At 48.4% G+C, this 14,850-nt stretch overlaps 1 protein-coding gene across 1 annotated transcript in view; it reads left to right on the forward strand.

Moving 5' to 3' along the window:
• The window catches only part of Exog (exo/endonuclease G), a 22,023-nt gene extending 9,740 nt beyond the window's left edge, over nucleotides 1–12,283 (forward strand). Inside the window, exon 6 of the mRNA XM_031344233.1 lies at nucleotides 9,026–12,283. Within this exon, the coding sequence (XP_031200093.1) occupies nucleotides 9,026–9,487 (462 nt within the window). The 3' untranslated portion in view covers nucleotides 9,488–12,283. The remainder of the gene's footprint in view (nucleotides 1–9,025) is intronic.
• The last annotated feature ends 2,567 nt before the right edge of the window (nucleotides 12,284–14,850 follow it).

The raw sequence follows: 14,850 nt of genomic DNA on the forward strand, positions 1-14,850 counted from the left end.
CCCACCACACCCCCACACACGCTTTAGAGAAGTGTCTGGTTCCCGCCAGAGTGCCCTAGGAAAGGAAGCAGTCAGACGAACGGACCATCAGAAGGACTTGGGAGCGAGCTGGGAGGAGGGGGGGTTAAGCCGCCTGAGTCTGATGGCAGGCCTACCGTATCTGTGACTAAATATGAGAACCAGATGGACTATAAAATAGCTGAGTTAAGTCGTACCGCTGGTGAGTGAGCACGCGGGCCAGAGCGCTCCCGACTCACATGAGCTGCAGAGTTGTCACTAGTGAAAACTCAGGGAACATTTTTGTGGCTGTCACAGTAACAAGCTATTCAAGCAGATGTCATTAGCGGATGCCAAAGTGTAGAAGTTTTTGAGGAGCAGGGCGTGTGCTCATCATCCCATAAGTCATTTAATGATAACTAGCTTCCAAGCCAAATGACAAATGCCCTTTACCAGTCTGACTGACTAGTAAAAATGCCATTTCTGCAAAAAAAGAGTAACGTTCAGCCGGGCGGTGGTGGCACACGCCTTTAATCCCGGATTTCTGAGTTCGAGGCCAGTCTGGTCTACAGAGCGAGTTCCAGGACAGCCTGGGCTATACAGAGAAACCCTGTCTCAAAAAACAAACAAAAAAAGGAGTAATGTTCAATTCCATTGTAGAAACAGCAGGAAGAGCCCAGGGAAGGAGTGTGTGCGCTATCAAAGAGGTGGGTCCTGCCAGGAACACACAGGTCAGGGAACCAGCTGGGCAGGGGTAACAGACATGGAAAGAAAACCTGCAGTGTGGTCTTGAAGATAGAAAGCAGGGCTGCTCTGTGGTGTGTGGGATATGTGGACCATGCTTGGGGTTTGGAGACCAGATGATGGGACTCAATTTCCTGATGTTGGTAATTGGTCTATAACTATGTCAGTGAATGTCTCTGTTCTTAGATCAGGGAGTGAGCCTGCAACTTAGTTTAAATAAGTTTAGGGACAACAGAAAGGACAGTGACAAAGCCAGCAAGGGAAGTGTTAACAGCTTGTGGGCTGGGTGAGCAATGGAGTTTGAATGGAGTCTGTTTGAAGTTCAGAATTGAAGAAATACAAAGATGATGTTCTCTGGTGTCAGTTGTCATTGCACTGGGTCATGGGATGCTGTCAGCGATGGAACTTGGTGGACAGTTTATCAGTGGATGATGCTTAAGAGGTTCAAGTAGCCTGAAGAGTTTCTCGAGACCCGCCAGCCTTGCTCACAGTCATCGGATGCATGAGGTCAGCCAGGCTTCCTGAGGGTGTGTTTTGAGGAGGGTCTTGGCTTTTGTTTTTATCTTGAAGCCTTCCTTGTCCTAGATCTTCATTTTCTGGGCTTCTGAGCCCTTACCATTGCACGTCTTTAATGTGCAGTGCTTACTGATGTTTACATTGGCAGAGCTTTCCTCGCAGGCCTGTCATGGGGCAGGGAGGTGTACACCTGCAAATGGCATTCCTCAATGTGTGTGCATGCATGTGGAGTCTGTTCTTCCACCTTCACAGGGGTCCCGGGTTTGAGCTTGAGTCACTGTGGCTTACACAGCAAGCACCTTTACCTGTTGAGTCATCTCAGGGGTCTCTTTTTATTTGGGGTAGAACCCCACCATGTAGCCCAGGCTGGCCTAAAACAGCAGAGGCCTCTGCTTTCCAGTGCCAGGATGACAGATGTCACCCTGCTGGACTTTCTACTGATTGTTTCTATTTCAGATTAAAGATGGCTATCCTCTGATTTGTCATTTATTATCTGTTATTTCCTGTCTAGGAGTGCCCATTTTTATATAACTTGCACCTCAGCACAACGCCAGTCTCTGCTGGTCATAGACTTTGCTTTGTCTACAGCAGAGGTGTGATCAGAGGCTTCCTGTGTGACACACACCTCAGAGAGGGTTTTGGCTGATGACACAATGTGTCATTTGCACAGTAGTTGGTAATGTTAGTGATTAGGAGACCTCATGTAAGTTCTCTACTAGAATGAGAATAAATTGATAATTTTATTGAAAAAAAAAGCAAAACTAAAAATTAACTAATAAGCAACAGTTAATTGAAATACGAGGAAAACCCTGTTCACTAAGCAATACTGCGGTGTATCTGACAGTCTGTAACAAAATGCATTGATGAGCAGCTCGTAGAGGAGGGTCTGCCCACAGATGGGGTACACATGTTCACCCCCATCTCAACCCTTCCTAGGTTCCTGGCCGTTTCCATCTTACGCATTCCAGTTCAGAGCCTCTTGGGTCCTGAGATTATACTGTTGGGTCTATTGAAAAATACAAAGCCAGCATTTATAGTACTGTGTGTGTACGTTGTGTGTTTGGACCTGTAGAGAAGTAGATGTAATTCTATGTCATTAAGTCAGTGCCACTTGAGAGACAAGCATGACAAACGACAGACACAGGGGAAGGCGAAGGGCGCAGGGAGCCACCAGTGCTGTTTCTGAGAGTGTAGTCATGTGCTTTGCCTTTCATTTCTTTTTGGTGGGAGGGCTTCTCCATTGTAGCCTTGGTTGTCCTGGAACTCACTCTGCAGAACAGGCTGGGTTCGAACTCACAGAGATGCACTTGTCTCTGGGTGCTTTTACTTTCTAGTTCAGATGGTTCTGGTCATTTAACCTCCTGCCTTTCACAAAGAGAGATTAGTAGGTTCTTGAAGGCGTTATTCTCGGAGTCCTTTAGGGTCCCTTCCCTCCCGCGCACCCCTCCTCTTTCTTTCAGTACATTCATCTCCTTACTGTAGAGACAGTTTTGCTGTGTTGCCCAGGTTGTTCTGGGACCCTTGGGATCAGGCAGGCCTCGGAGTTCACCTCTCATGTAGCTGGACGTCCGTCAGCCATTCAGCACATTTAACTGAAGCTCTGGGTGTTTCTCACACAGAGTAGAAAGGTGGCCATACAGAGAAAGTGAATGGTAAGGCACCACTGAAGAGGGAGGAGGGTGAGAAGGCAGGATTGGTCTCCTGGGGAGGACCAGTTGAAGTGAGGGAGAAGCTGAAGTTGCAGTTCAGAGAGCATGGTTCTGTGCAGTCAGTGGTGACGAGGAGTGGGTGGGGAGGTCGTAGAGCAGGACGCTTCCAGGAGGTGTGAGTGCTTCTGCGCCTGCTTCTTGTGCCTTCTCCTGGGCTCTTTTCCTTCCTTATGTTTCTATTGCCCTATTCCAATTTGCTGGGTTTGTTTTATCTTAATTTTTGTTTTTCTTATCCCTTAGGAGCCCATTTGTTTTCAATGAGAGACAGAAAGGAGGTGGATCTGGATGTGAGGGAGTTGGGGAGGAACTGGAAGGAGTAGAGGGAGGGGAACCATAATCAGGATGTAGATTTTTTTTTCTTTTTTGTTTTTTTTTGAGACAGGGTTTCTCTGTGTAGCCCTGGCTGTCCTGGAACTCACTTTGTAGACCAGGCTGGCTTTGAACTCAGAAATCCAACTGCCTCTGCCTCCCAAGCACTGGAATTAAAGGCGTGTGCCGCCGCCGCCGCCGCCGCCGCCGCCGCCGCCGCCGCCGCCACCACCACCCGGCCAGGATGTATTAATGTGAAAAAAAGATAATTTTCAATAAAAGAAAAAAATCAATTTAATTGGGCAAAAAAAGTATATGTATTCACACACAGGCACATGTGTAAGCTTGTAGTCTCACTTAGGAAAGCACATTTGAGGAAAGATGAGACTGGAAGAGCAGGGGAAGGGTAGCCTTGCTGAAGCAGTGAGCATTTGTTCAGAGGAGGCAGAAGAGATGAGGGACTGGGCTTGTTGCAGAAATCTGAACGAGCAGCCAAAATCTAGGCAGTTCTCTAGCATGTGAGACCTTTTAGAAGTATCAAGCGTTTGTGGGCAATGCTGGCGCATTGCACAGCTCTCAAGAGCTGTCTGTTCCTCTCAAGGAACAGTATGAACCGTGAGCTCCCGCTCCGGGGCGGTGCTTGGCAGTTAGGCACGATGATTCCGAATCCCGTGGCTTGTTTAAGACTGCTGCTTGTTTTCAGCTGCACACACTCTGTCCTGGAGAACGTACACAGCCAGCGTGGGGTGCATCCTAGGTGCTGTGCAGGTGTCGAGCGTGTGCGTGAGTAGACTCTGGCGTGCAGTGAGGGCATCATACTACAACCCTCACCAGGAGGTTGCAGCTGTTCTTTTACACACAGGAAAGTCAAGGATTGCAGGGGTCAACTCCAGGTCACACAGCTCCTCATTACAAGGCGAGATCCAAGCCTGGACCTGTCTTTTCCCACACCTGGTGCTCAGTCAGGGCGTTGTCCTTTGAGGCTGTCCGAGGTCTGTGCCACAGGGATAACTGAGTGTCCAGTGCAGAGCATCAGTCTGTCAGTAATGAAAGACGTTCTCAGTGGAGGCCAGTTACCAGGGGTATCTGCTAGCATGCAGAAATAGCAGAAAATGGGCCAGGAGGGTTCCTTCCAGCCAAGCAGAAATGTCCACTGGGATCTGGGAAGATGGATCATAGCACCCTAGAACTGAGTGCACGCAGCCCTTAGGGAGGGTGAGTAGCAGAGATTTTATCAGAAGCGAGTCATCTGCCAGCTCGAATCAGAGTTGCTGTTACCATAGCTGTGGCTGCCCATGTGCTTTCTCTGATGTGCCGTTCTGAAAGAGAGTCCAGACAAGTGAAGCTTACCTGAAGATTTGGATGTGAACACTGTAAGCAATCCGAGGAGAGTGCTGGTGGTAAGGTGAGCAGAGTCTGAAGCTCCAGATCTCTGCCAGTTACTCCCAGGGAGGGAGGAAGTCGGAAACCTGCCCCAGGAGTCTGGAGGCACCCTGGTAGGAGAAGAGACACCTTTGTGAAATCTAGGGAATGTTTGCTCATTTACGAATCTACTCACGGCCTGGAGCGGTTCCCAGCAGGTGGAGGCCCTATTCAGTTTAGCAGCCTTACCAGCAGGTGCCTGCCCAGAGCTGTGGAGCTGACCGACAGACACTCCTGTTGACTTCCCCCTCCTGTCTGTTCCGGTCCTTGTAGGTGTGCATGGATCCCGTGGTTTTCAAACCGTCCGGCTTCTTTTTCTCTTCCACACAATTGTCGGTTTAAGGGCGTGGTCTCTCAGTGTGTCGGGGCAGCTTTATTTTTGGTCTTTCTTCCTCATCTTACTGGGCATGGTGTCTGTCACTACATGATCTTAAGAATGTCAGTCAAGACAGGGTAGCTATGACATTGCAGGCAGCAGGCTAAGTCTATTCTTTCTTGCCAGCTTCTGAAACTGGGGTTGCTCTGTGCTAAGACGGGGATATGGTGTTGTTTCTGTCACTGAGAAGGAAGGCCACACTCCAGCCAGTCTTTGGGAAACGACCAACTTACATGTGGGTCCGTCTTCTAGCTGTCATATGTGTTGTATTTTCCACTCATTTCCAGTTGGTTAGTTTTCAGTTTTTGTTAACCTTGACAAGGGTTCAGGGTTCCTGAGTGTTTTAATAGCAACACCCATCTCCTTTGTAAAGCACTTTTATGCCAAATCTTCTGTGAAAAGCTTTGTTACTGATGTACTGGTAGTAAAAGCTTGGTTCCTGTTAAGCCACAGAAATCCTTTGTCTGCAGTCATTGGTCTTCAACTTGATTTCTCAGTGTTGACCTTTAACTGCCCTAATCTTGCTGGAGCCCATGTTCCCCCACTCTACCTCTGCCAAACCTGTCTTCTAAATGACATCTACTTCAAAAAATAGGTTTTTAAAAAAATAGGTCTTGATGATTTTGAAATCTTTGTTGTTGTTGTTGTTGTTGTTGTTGTTGTTGTTTTATGTTGCTATATGAGCAGTGTCTCATATAGCCCTGGCTGGCCTTGAACTCCTGATCCTCCTGCCCCCACCTCAAGGTTTTAGGGTTATAACTATGCACCATCATAACCCCTACCCCTTTGGAATCAGGGTCGCATGGTATAGCCTGGATGACCCCAAACTCAAACTCACACTTATCTCCTGCCTTTTAGGATGAAGATTCCCTCCCTCCCTCCCTCCCTCTCTTTCTCTCTCTCTTTCTCTCTTCCTTCTTTCCTTCTTTCCTTTCTTCCTTCCTCCTTCCTTCCTTCCTTCCTTCCTTCCTTCCTTCCTTCCTTTCTTTCTTTCCATATCAGTCTATTGCTATAACAGTTCTGTGAGGGGCATTTGAGGCTTGCTGGTGCTGTTTTAGAAATGAAGAAAGGATCCTGGTTGTGAGTTGTAGCTTATGGCAAAATGGAAGCTGAGCAGATGGCTGTCCAGTCAGCTGAGCCTCGTGCTTCAGTGTGCGCGTTCCAAGAACATTGTCTGGCAGTGATCTTCCTTAGAGTAAGCGCTTGTATGTACTGCTGAGCTACCTGTGAGGAAAAGAATCCTTAATTATTTTAACATTGTGTCTCAAGTTTTGTTGTTTTTTTTGTTTGTTTTGAGACAGGGTTTCTCTGTGTAGCCCTGGCTGTCCTGGAACTCACTCTGTAGCCCAGGCTGGCCTTGAACTCAGAAATCCACCTGCCTCTGCCTCCCAAGTGCTGGGATTAAAGCCACCACTACTGCCTGGCTCTAGGTCCCAAAATTAAGGAACAAACACTGGGTTATTTCCTTTCCAAGCAGGCATGGTGTCTTTTAGGTGTGCTTAGACTGACTCAGACAGCTAACTCAGAAAACGACAGTGGATTTTGTTTTCTACTTCCCTCTGGGGAGGTCTTAGCCAGGAGAGTCACATGTTGTGGTTGTGAATAGACCTCTGTCAAGGGCTGAGGTAGAGCTGAGGGATAGACTGGTGCCCAGCATCCCCGATGCCCTCGGGACTGCAGCACTCAAGTTCCTCAAACTGTCATGAGTTTAAAAACCCCAAAACTATAGAAACGGCACTTATGAAGTAAAGCTGTGAAGTGTGAAATATCTGTACTTTTCACTGGAATTGAAGGAACTCAATTGACAGTGCTGGTTGGCAGCCAGTGAACATGACCAGTTCATTATTTTTGAAATAGCCATTTGTTTGAGGACAAGGAGCCCACAAGATAGAAATGGTCAAGAGAATGGTATAGAAGGATCCCCAAGGTTTTTATGCTGCCTTGCATTGACACGGAAAGCCCACCAGGTGGCTCCAGGAGTTGGCTTACCAACTGGGTCCCAGCCACTGGGATGTTTGCAGCTCATTTCCCACTGCCTTGTGAATGTGGCTCCATAGCAGTTATGTCCTTAGTTCTGGTCCATAAGTTGTTATTGGTTGTTATTCTGGTTCCTTGTTTTTATTATTTATCATGTTTTAGTACCTGACCACCGTGTTGAGCATTTCGCCCTGCAGCTGCTGCTGCTTGAGAACAAAGTTCTTTTGCCCCTCTTTCCTTTGTGATGAGATTCGTAGTCGGGGCTGGCCTTGAGCCAAGGATGGCCTAGAGCTTATGACCCTCCCGCTTTCACCCGGGTGCTGGGACACCTTCACTGTGCTAGGCTTGGGACCAGAGCACCGTTAGCATCTGCTGGGGCTCTGTGACCCTGGGTGTGAACAGCCGCTTGCCTTCCCATCCTTTGGTTTTGACGAGCTCACATTTTAGCTGTACAAGTCACTCCTGGGGGGGAGGAGGGGAGAATCTTGAACCTGTGAACAGTGTGGTTTCATAAACCCCGCTCTGTCTGAGCCCTGACCAACCAACCACTTTCAATATGTTCAAAGGCAATTGTTGTAGATCCTGTGGCAGGGTCTTCCTTGAAGTCCTGGAGCTGGCTGTGGTAATGTGTGACAGACAGACCATGGAGTTCTGGGCTATGTGCAGTGTGGATAGGAGTTTGTAAAAATCAGAAAAAACCTCTTTTTTTTGCTTTCATCTCGCCGCCTTATTTGGATCCTGACGGGATCTAACCTGCAGATAGACTTGTCTGACAGGAGAGAAAACCTACTGAGGGCAGCGAAGGCCTGCACGGGGCACTTCGAGCATGCTCAGTTGGGTCTTGTCATTTTATCGGGCACCATTAAGTAAATGGACATTCCGCTTTTGTTTTTTAGACAACAGATGGAGGCTTTTAAGCATATTGGAAGGACATTTGAAGAGGCTTCATAATACTGTTATTTCATTAATATGGCCAACCTACAGAGCAGCTTGTTTCTCTGCCTCTGCCTTCCTCATTGTGTGGCTACTTTTCTACAGTGTCCGTTTTGACAACATAATTTAGAAGTTCAATGTTTGGTAGTCCAGGAGCATTTGGAACTAAGCAAAAGCACTTGCATGTAATACTTGTAAAAAGTGAGTGACGATTGAGGTAATCTAGAGAGTTGTGTTGCTGCGCTGGCTGGCTGGCTGTTGTTTCCTGGGGAGTTTGCTGCTCTCGCTGTAAGAGCTGGGAGTGCTGAAGCCAGCAGCTTTCATTTCTATGTTTAGAGTGTTCAGAGTTCTGACTAGCCGATGAAGAGGAAGTGACAGCTCTCGCCCACTGGAAGTTCGGTGCTTGCTTGTGGCACTCCTTCGTCCTCTGTCCTGTGGACATACTATGACCCCTGCCCTTTGGGGTAACATCGTGGTTTTTGTTATTTCAGTTTTTTGAGATCGAGTTTCTTTTTTTTTTTTTATGATTTATTATTTATCATTTATATGAGCACACTGTAGCTGTCTTCAGACACACCAAAAGAGGGCATCAGATCCCATTACAGATGGTTGCGAGCCACCGTGTGGTTGCTGGGAATTGAACTCAGGTCCTCTGGAAGAGTAGTCAGTTCTCTTTACCACTGAGCCATCTCTCCAGTCCCTGAGACCGAGTTTCTTTGTGTAGCCCTGGCTATCCTGGCCACTCTGTGGACCAGGCTGGCCTTGAGTTCAGAGATCCGCCTGCTTCTTCCTCTGGGGTCCTGGGATTAAAGCCTGGAGCCACTGCCCACGGAGGTAACAGTATTTTAAAGACTAGTTAGAACTGGTCAGTACTCACCTGTTGTTTAAATGCCTTTGGATTCCTTGGCACCTGGTTGAAGTGTTGGCTACAGTGAAGCTGCTCACAGGCCATTTCCTGCAATGTATCTACAAAGATGTGGGAGCAAAACCTTGGAAGCTATTGGCACAGCTCAATGCACTAATTGGGCTGCTCTGTTTTTAGGTGATTGGTGAGGACAACGTGGCGGTCCCCTCACACCTTTACAAGGTGATCCTGGCTCGGAGAAGCCCGGAATCTACGGAGCCGCTGGCACTGGGGGCCTTTGTTGTGCCAAATAAAGCCATCGGGTTCCAGTCCCAGTTAACGGAGTTCCAGGTGAGCCTCCATGACCTAGAGAAGATGTCAGGTCTGGTGTTTTTCCCCCATCTGGATAGAACCAGGGACATCCAGAATATTTGCTCTGTCGACACCTGCAAGCTCCTGGGTTTCCAGGAATTCACTCTGTACCTGAGCACAAGGAAGATTGATGGAGCCCGGTCTGTGGCTAGACTGGAGAAGGTTCTAGAAGCTTTGAAGAGCTCTGGGGTGGAACCTGATGATTACTTCCTGAGTCGCTATGGGAAAAAGCTGGAGGAACTGAAGGCCAAGGAGCAAAAGGACACCCAGCTGGAAAAGCAGCCCTAGTGTGCGTCTGGGTGTGAGCTGAGCACCCATAACCAGCTGGAAAAGCAGCCCTAGTGTGCATCTGGGTGTGAACTGAGCACCTATAACGAACAGATTTATTCTCAAGAAATGATGGAATCCTGACCAAAGACTCACTAGCTCAAAACTCAGTGTTTTCCTTTACTAGGATCTGAGTTGGCTGAGATGGTTTTAAAACTCCGCTCTTCTCCTGCACAAATACACTATGATTCACGTGCTCTTCTCATGATATTCAAGTCCTCCCATCTGTCTGTATCCGAGCATCTGATGACTGCTCGTCCCTGTGCAAACCCCGCTGTCCCACCTTCCTGTGGGGAAGATGAGGCTCAGAGAACTTTGCATCTTCCCCAGTGGTGTTCTACAGAAGTCATCCAGGGTGCCTCAGAGTCAAGACAAAGTTAGATGGGGTTGACTCAAGTCCCGGCATCCATGGCTGTTTGTGGTGCTAAGGCCCTCCTGGTGAGAAGGGTCTGTCCCTTCAGAAGACTGAACACTTCACTTCCGTGGGAAGGAACAGTAGGTCTTTGAGTGGTAGAGGTACTTGTGGGTTTAACCAGAGCCTGTGGTTCCCTCCAGGGATCACATGGTGCCAGATAAGTATGTTTCTTGCTTCACTGGGGGCCTTTCTAAAGGAGCCCAAGAAAGGTGTGTGCTGAGAGTCACCGGGTGCCTCTGGTCCTGCTGTCTGCTGGGACAGCACACCACAGGTAGGTGTAGCCTCGGCCCAAGGTCCAGACCAGCTCATTCCCAGGGGAAAGATCAGCTGCTGTCTGTGCTGGCCTCCAGACTGGTTCATACAGATCTGGAGCTGTCCTGAGTACACACAGCCTAGTAGCTTCCGGGCAAAAGGATTTGTCTGAATCTGCCACTCTGCCACTGTCTTCCAAGCAGTACGAGAGTGATCTTTGTGGCGTTGTGTTTGCTCTGATAGAAATGCCATGGCTTTGCAGTAAAGACAGGAAGGCTATGCTGACCCTCTTCTGCTCCTTCATTTGGATAAAAAGAGACAGCCGGGTGTAGAACACAGTGGCTGCTTAACGCCACTCTGCTTTACCTTCCTGTTCCCCGTTAACTTGTGCCAGTTCGTCTAAGGATAGGAAGCCAAAATGTCACTGTGACCAAAAGAATCTGTTACTTTCTCTCCTCAGAAGAGAGGTGATGGTGGGGCCTGAGTGTTTCCTCCAGGAGCCCTGGGAAGGAGGCTGGGGCTCCTCCTGGCTGTGGCCCAGGCTGGCACTGTGTGTTCACGCAGCCGAGCTCCCTCCCGTGGCCATGCTCCCCTCTGCCCACCTGGATGGCTGCTGGCCCTGGAGTTGCTTCCCCTGCTCCCTCTGCTCAGCAGAGTCCTGTCTGTATCAGTAAGTTTCTGTAGCTTGGGATTTTATTTCTTAGGAAATAACCTGGCCATTGTGAGACAGAACTAAGAACAAACCAAAAAGACAGCACGCCTGACTGCCTTTTTTTTTTTTTTTGAATCTGTATTTCTATGAGTGCTTTGCCTGTTTGCATCTATGATACCACATGAGTGCCTGTTGCCCTCAGAGGTTAGAAGAGCTCATTGGATACCCTGGAAATGGAATCACAGATGGTTCTGAGCCACATGTGAATGCTGGATTCTCTGCAATTGAATCGGGTTCTCTGCAAGAGCAGCCAGTGCTCTTAAGCCCGATCTTGGTTTTTATGTGTGAAATGTTTATTGGTATACAACACTGATGGTTGAATTGTCCTCTGAACATTGTCATTAAGAGTACTCAAAACAAACACTTAGAATTTCCTCTGGATTGGGTCACTGTGGCCCCTGTATGTATTTTCTGGATTCCAATGCAGCAGATTCCTGGGCCTCACTTGAGTATTAAATGTGCCAGAGACAAACGTTGTAAGCAGCCAAATCTGGATGGGGTCTCTATCTGTTACCTCAGTGGCTTCCCTTGGGTTCTTGGGCTGAGCCTTCTGGGCCATTTACCCTTCCAGTTCCTGGTCTGAGAATGACCAGGCTTGGTGGGCTCTGCTGTGGGAAGTCCCTGTCTCTGGGTAGGAGATTTAATTCTTAATCTTTTTTTTTTCAAGATGTGTTTATTTACTTAATTCTTTACTTAATTCTTAATCTTTCTTAATTTCTAGTGACATCTTCAAATTTTTTGGTCTCTGGACTAAGGCTGTTGGCCAAAGTTGAGCACAGCAAAAGCCTTCCTGAAAGTTAGAGGTCAGGGAGAAGGTGCCAGCCCCTGAATGGTGTGCTGCCACCTCTGCACTTACATCTTAAACAGCAGAAACCTCCGCCCTTCTCTCCCGCCTTTGATCAGTGCCCCACAGGAGAAGCAGTCTGCTCTTGAGGGAGTGGCTTCCTGCAGAGCTTCGCTCAGTTTGTAGCCTGACACTGGCATGATCCTGTGTGTTGCTATGTCACCTGTGTGCCCTGCCTCCTCTGAGGTATTGTGGAGCTCACTCCATTTGTAGCAGACTTCCTGTTAACAGCCTGTGAATGACCAGGGTCTAACATGTGTCCCGCCCAACACCCAGCCTGTGCACCTGAGAAAGCTGTGCAGTTCTTGGGAGGGGAGGCCTGACCGGTGGAAGTAGGTCAGTAGAAACAGGCTTTGAAGGTTAACCCCCCTTAGTTCTGGCCTGTGTGCTTTGCTTCCTGTCTGCCTCCATGTAAACATCCTCTGCCTCAGCACTCCAACCTCTGGAGACAGCCATTCCTGGTGCCATGCTCCCACACCATAGTGAACTGGAATCCCAGTGACATCAGATCAAATAAACCCTTCCTGAAGTTGCTTGCTTCTGTCCGGTGATTGGTCATAGTGACAGAAGTAATATGTGGATCACCCTAACCGTGCCCTGATATGGTCGTTCTTGCTCCTGCTTGGCCCTTGACATTTACCCCGTTTCTTTGCTGTGAGCCTCTTTCCCACACACCTCCACTCGGGGTCTCACTCTGCTTGGTCCTGGTGGAGCTGATGAGTCTGGCCTCACACTGGGTATGGCTTTCCTGCATGCAGCCTCACATTTAGAAATCAGTGGCTTACTAGAGAAGGCCAAGCAGGGGGCTTTGCCCTTTGACGTGAACCTGGTGTGACTGAAGACAATGGAATCTCGGGACGTTGCCAGTGTAGGGTTAGGGTTGCTCTGGTCTGTGAGCAGGGCACCTCTAGGGGTCAGTGTGGTCTAATCTCCACCAGAGTCAGCTAGGCTGGGCGGCCACGGGCTCACAGGCAGGCTGTAGCCTGCGGCTTGGCAGGAGAGCAGAGGTTGTCTGTCAGCAGGTTTCACGTTTTCACTCCATGGAAACTAGCAGCTTCATTTCCCTCTACCGTATGTCAGGAATGTCAAGCCTCCAGAAATGGTGCGTGTAGTGATTGGCTCTTCCCCCACTGCTTTGTCTCACTGGCTCTCTTTGACCTGGAACTATTTAAAATTGATTTGTTGTCCCCCTAAGAAGTAAGCTGAGGTGTGGCAGGTCACTTTTCGCACTTGAACTTAATGTAGCCTATGAATAAGGATTCTTCCTTATTTCCAAAGTATACTATCAAATCTTAAAAAAAATTAACAAACTCTCTGCCAGGTTTGGTACGTGTCTGTAATCGCAGCACTTGGGAAGCAGAGGCGTTTGGAAAATTTGGAAGAGCCTTTCACAGATGTCACCTAAAATCATCAGAAAACGTGGACATTTACATTATGACACATAACAGCAAAATTACAGTTAATGAAGTAGCAATAAAAATCATTTTATGGTTGGGGTCACCACAGCATGAGGAAGGTTGAGAAGCACTGCTCCAGAGCAGTGTATCTGCTTGACTTAAAAAAATATATGGATCCTTCACTTGCTCCTTGAGGTTTTGATTCTGGACATCTGCTATGAGGCTGGGGTCTACATTTTAACATTATTTTGTGTGTGTGGCTGTTTTGCTTACTTGTGTGTCTATGTATCATGTACATCCCTAGTGCCCAAGGAGGTTAGGAGGGACAGATGCCCTGGGACTGGAGCTATATGTAGATGGTTGTGAGCTGCCATGTGGGTGCTGGGAACTGGACTTAGATTCTTTGGAACAGCAGCCAGTGCTCTTAACTACTGAGTCATCTCTCCAACTCCAGATCTGCATTTTTTAATAAAAAAAAAAAAAACGTGTGTGGGTGTGTACTCGAGTGCATATGAGCACACACATGGCCTGTGTTTGTGTATGTGTGTGTGGATGTGTATGGGTGTGAGGCAGTGCATGCCACACTGTGTGTGGTTGAGGCAGTGCATGCCACACTGTGTGTGGCGATCAGAGACTGACCTTAGTTGTCAGCCCTTGTGTGTGGATGTGTATGGGTGTGAGGCAGTGCATGCCACACTGTGTGTAGTTGAGGCAGTGCATGCCACACTGTGTGTGGTTGAGGCAGTGCCTGCCACACTGTGTGGCGATCAGAGACTGACCGTAGCTGTCAGCCCTTGTGTGTGGATGTGTATGGGTGTGAGGCAGTGCCTGCCACATTGTGTGTGGTTGAGGCAGTGCCTGCCACACTGTGTGGCGATCAGAGACTGACCGTAGCTGTCAGCCCTTGTGTGTGGATGTGTATGGACGGGAGGCAGTGCATGCCACACTGTGTGTGGTTGAGGCAGTGCCTGCCACACTGTGTGGTGATCAGAGACTGACCGTAGCTGTCAGCCCTTGCCTTCTAGTTTGCTGACGTAGTCTCTTGTGTCCTGCTGTGTACACCAGACTAGGCAGCTTGAAAGTTTCTAGAGGTTCAGCCTCTGTAACCCCCATTGTGCCTTAGACGTGCTGTGTACAGACACGTGTTGCCATGTATGGCTTTATGTGTGCTGAGGAGTTGGCACTTCTGTCTTCATGCTTGTGTACCCACTGAGCCACCTCGACAGCCCTGGGATATGTCGTTTAAAAACAACGCTGATTGTGATGAGCGCCAGGGCGGGGCTCCAGGCTGCTCCCCCACACCCTCACCTTCCTGGCTGATACTAGCTTTTACCTGAGGTCCTTTCAGGGTAGGAAGCTCACAAAGACCTGGGAGCAGCTGATTTATGGGTGCGTACAGGGCTTTTCCCAGTAAAGCAGTCAGATGTACCTCATATTCCAACAAGCTGCTCCAGGTCTTTCAGCTGACCAGCTGTCAGATCAGCACCTCACCATGCATATCAGTGTGTGGATCACGAGGGGGAGTTTTATATACGCCAACTGTTAAAGCTCCTTGGTACAGTTTCTACCCACCTCAAACGAGTTCACATTCATGTTAGTCCAGTTTTATTTAGCCAACACTGACACATTAGCTGCACCTCTTAGCTTTGCACTGCAGATTGAATAAACAGGCCTTCAGTGTGTTTGTTTAAAAAAAAAAAAAAA

This window comes from Mastomys coucha, unplaced genomic scaffold, assembly GCF_008632895.1.
Source record: "Mastomys coucha isolate ucsf_1 unplaced genomic scaffold, UCSF_Mcou_1 pScaffold23, whole genome shotgun sequence".
Taxonomy (NCBI): Eukaryota; Metazoa; Chordata; class Mammalia; order Rodentia; family Muridae; genus Mastomys; species Mastomys coucha.